Source organism: Nestor notabilis, unplaced genomic scaffold (genome assembly GCF_000696875.1).
Source record: "Nestor notabilis isolate BGI_N333 unplaced genomic scaffold, ASM69687v1 scaffold18365, whole genome shotgun sequence".
NCBI classification, from domain to species: Eukaryota; Metazoa; Chordata; class Aves; order Psittaciformes; family Psittacidae; genus Nestor; species Nestor notabilis.
The window spans coordinates 971-3,586 of record NW_009929041.1 but is presented as its reverse complement, the minus strand read 5'-3'; the positions used below and the strand labels follow the sequence as shown (position 1 = coordinate 3,586).

Sequence of the window (2,616 nt, the reverse complement as noted above, 5' to 3'; positions counted from 1 at the left end):
GAGCCACGGGGGATGGACTGCAGTGGGATGAGGGACACAGGGATGTAGCGACATGAGGACACATGGACATTGGGATGTGGTAGGACAGACCACCTCCCAGATGGATTTGGATTCCCTGCAGGATGGCAATGTTTGAATCGGCCATCCCAGACCTTGGCACTGGGACACAGGAACGACAGCACCAGTCCCACACGGACATGTTTATTTTTCCCTCCCTCCTCCACCTGCACAGCTGCAGCCATCAGTCCCAAATGTGTGGAACAGCAGGGAGGGGATGGGAGTGGGGCAGAGTGATGTTATCCCGAATTAGAAATGGAAGGGAAAGGGAGAGAAAAGGAAAAGGGAAAGGTGAAAGGGGAAAAGGAAGTGAAAATTTCAGCCTAAGGGGACCTCCACCGACCATCCAGTCCAACTGCACCTCATCCATCAGCCCTTGAAAATGGACGCATTCAGGTTTCCTGAGCAGTGCCTGGGCAAGGCTGGGCTGGCAGCCAGTGCTGCACCAGGAGAGGAAGGCAAGGAGGTGGAAGAGGATGAGAGCAACCCCCCACTGCCAGCACCCCCAGCCCGAGGCCACCCAGGAGTTGCTGTTCCCCCTGTGCTGTCCCTCCATTTTCATTCCTGCCAAAGGGATTCATTAACCTACGAAGAACTGTGGACACCATGGTGCTCCAGGACTTAGGACACACCAATGCTTACCTGAGACCGGGAAGCCAGTGGCATCGGTGCCCAAGGGAGGACCTGCTGGGTCAGCAGCCTGTGTTGATGTCACTGGCACCTCAGTGTCCCAGACCCAGCCACGGTCCCCACACTGGGGCTCACAAGCCGAGGGGTACCCACCCAGACAAGCAACAGGACAATGGGGATGCACAATGTGTCAGTTTGGGAAACCCACTTTCTGGAAAGGCAGCTTTTACTTCAGAGATATTCTTCATGGCCACAACATGGGGGTAAACCAACCCAGGGACCTCAGGGATTGTACCCCCCCATTGCTGCTGTTGACTTGCCATGGGCTTTTGACAAGGGCAGGTAGGGACAGGACAAGGGGGAATGGCTTTAAACTGACAGAGGGGAGATTTAGATGAGATCTGAGGAAGAAGTTCTTCCCTGTGAGGGTGGTGAGGCCCTGGCACAGGTTGCCCAGAGAAGCTGTGGCTGCCCCATCCCTGGCAGTGTTCAAGGCCAGGTTGGACGGGGCTTGGAGCAACCTGGTCTAGTGGAAGGTGTCCGTGCCCATGGCAGGGGGTTGGAACTGGATGAGCTTTAGGGCCCCTTCCAACTCAAACCATTCTGTGGTTCTGTGATGATTCTATAGAGCAGTGGCAGCACAGGATAGACACCTTCCAGGCAGCGACAGCCACCAGCTGACCCAGTGAGGGGGAATGGCGTGAGCTGCACACAGACCCAGAGCCTCCAGCCACAACCGCTGCAATCTGCTTCCAGCCCAGGGGCCACAGGGGAAGCGCAGCACATCACCCTCCACCCCTCAGAAGGGAGCTGCACCCCAAAACCTGGGGCACAACCATCAAAGGTGCCGAGTGCTAACGGGGGGATCCATGACACTCTGTGCTGGGTGTTCACCACCCTGCTGGCACCCCCACCTCCTCCCCATGCAGCCAGTGATGCTGGCACCAGAACCCTGGACCACAGCACAGCCGCCTTCTGAACATAGGCAACATCCTTTCCCTCGAGAGCCTTGGAAACATGGCAGGTTCCGGCATGGGGTCTGGTGGTGTTTGGCCCCCCACGTCCCCAGCCCCGCTACCAGGGGGAGACCAAGAGGAAAAGTGAAGGGCTTTGGCTGTGAGCTGCCACAACAACACAGGACGAGGCTCTTCTGTGGCACCACAAGAGACCAGATCCCACACTCGCATCGCTCACTTTGGCTTTAAATTCACACAAGGAGATACTCCACACACATGGGCAGAGCACTGGTGGGACTGGCAGAACTGGGAAGTGCCCTGGAGGGACATTCCAAGGCCTGAAGAGAAAATGAGGTGCCCTGGTGGGATTTTCCAATGTCCACAGGGGTGTGGAGCCCAGGGATCACAAATCCTGGATGTGCACTGGGGAGAAGGCACTTTGCAACACCAAAGTCAGGTCCTGGGGGTAGGATGAGGCTCCTCTGGTCTCTCCACATGGGGATAAACCCCTTCCTGTGCTCCATAGCAGCCATAGCTACTGCTGGCAACTGGACGGGTTGTCCCCTGCACCGAGGCTCCTGGCCTCGCGCTCCGCATGCTCCTGCTGGTGCCGCAGCAGCTTGCTCTTGGAGCTGAAGCCCAGGCGGCACTGGGAGCAGGCAAAAGTCCGGTAGCGGCGGTGCAGCCTCTTGTGGGTGATGAGGTTGGCCTTGTTGCAGAAGGACCTGTTGCACTGGGGGCAGGCGAAGGGCCGCTCACCCGTGTGCACGCGCTGGTGCGCCAGCAGGTTCCCACTGCGGCTGAAGCTGCGGCCACAGACCGGGCACTTGTGGGAGCGCTCCTGCGCATGGCTGCGCTGGTGGATGATCAGGCTCTCCTTCCAGCTGAAGCTGCGCCCACAGCGCCCGCAGCGGAACGGACGCTCCTCACCATGTGCTGCCCGGTGCTGGCTCAGGCTGGCCTCGTCCTCAAA

General features: G+C 58.6%; 1 protein-coding gene across 1 annotated transcript in view; it reads right to left on the bottom strand.

The window, feature by feature from the left end:
- Nucleotides 1-2,178: 2,178 nt before the first annotated feature.
- The window catches only part of LOC104405958 (zinc finger and SCAN domain-containing protein 2-like), a 792-nt gene continuing 354 nt past the window's right edge, over nt 2,179-2,616 (bottom strand). The window contains exon 2 of the mRNA XM_010014809.1: nt 2,179-2,610. Within this exon, the coding sequence (XP_010013111.1) occupies nt 2,179-2,610 (432 nt within the window). The remainder of the gene's footprint in view (nt 2,611-2,616) is intronic.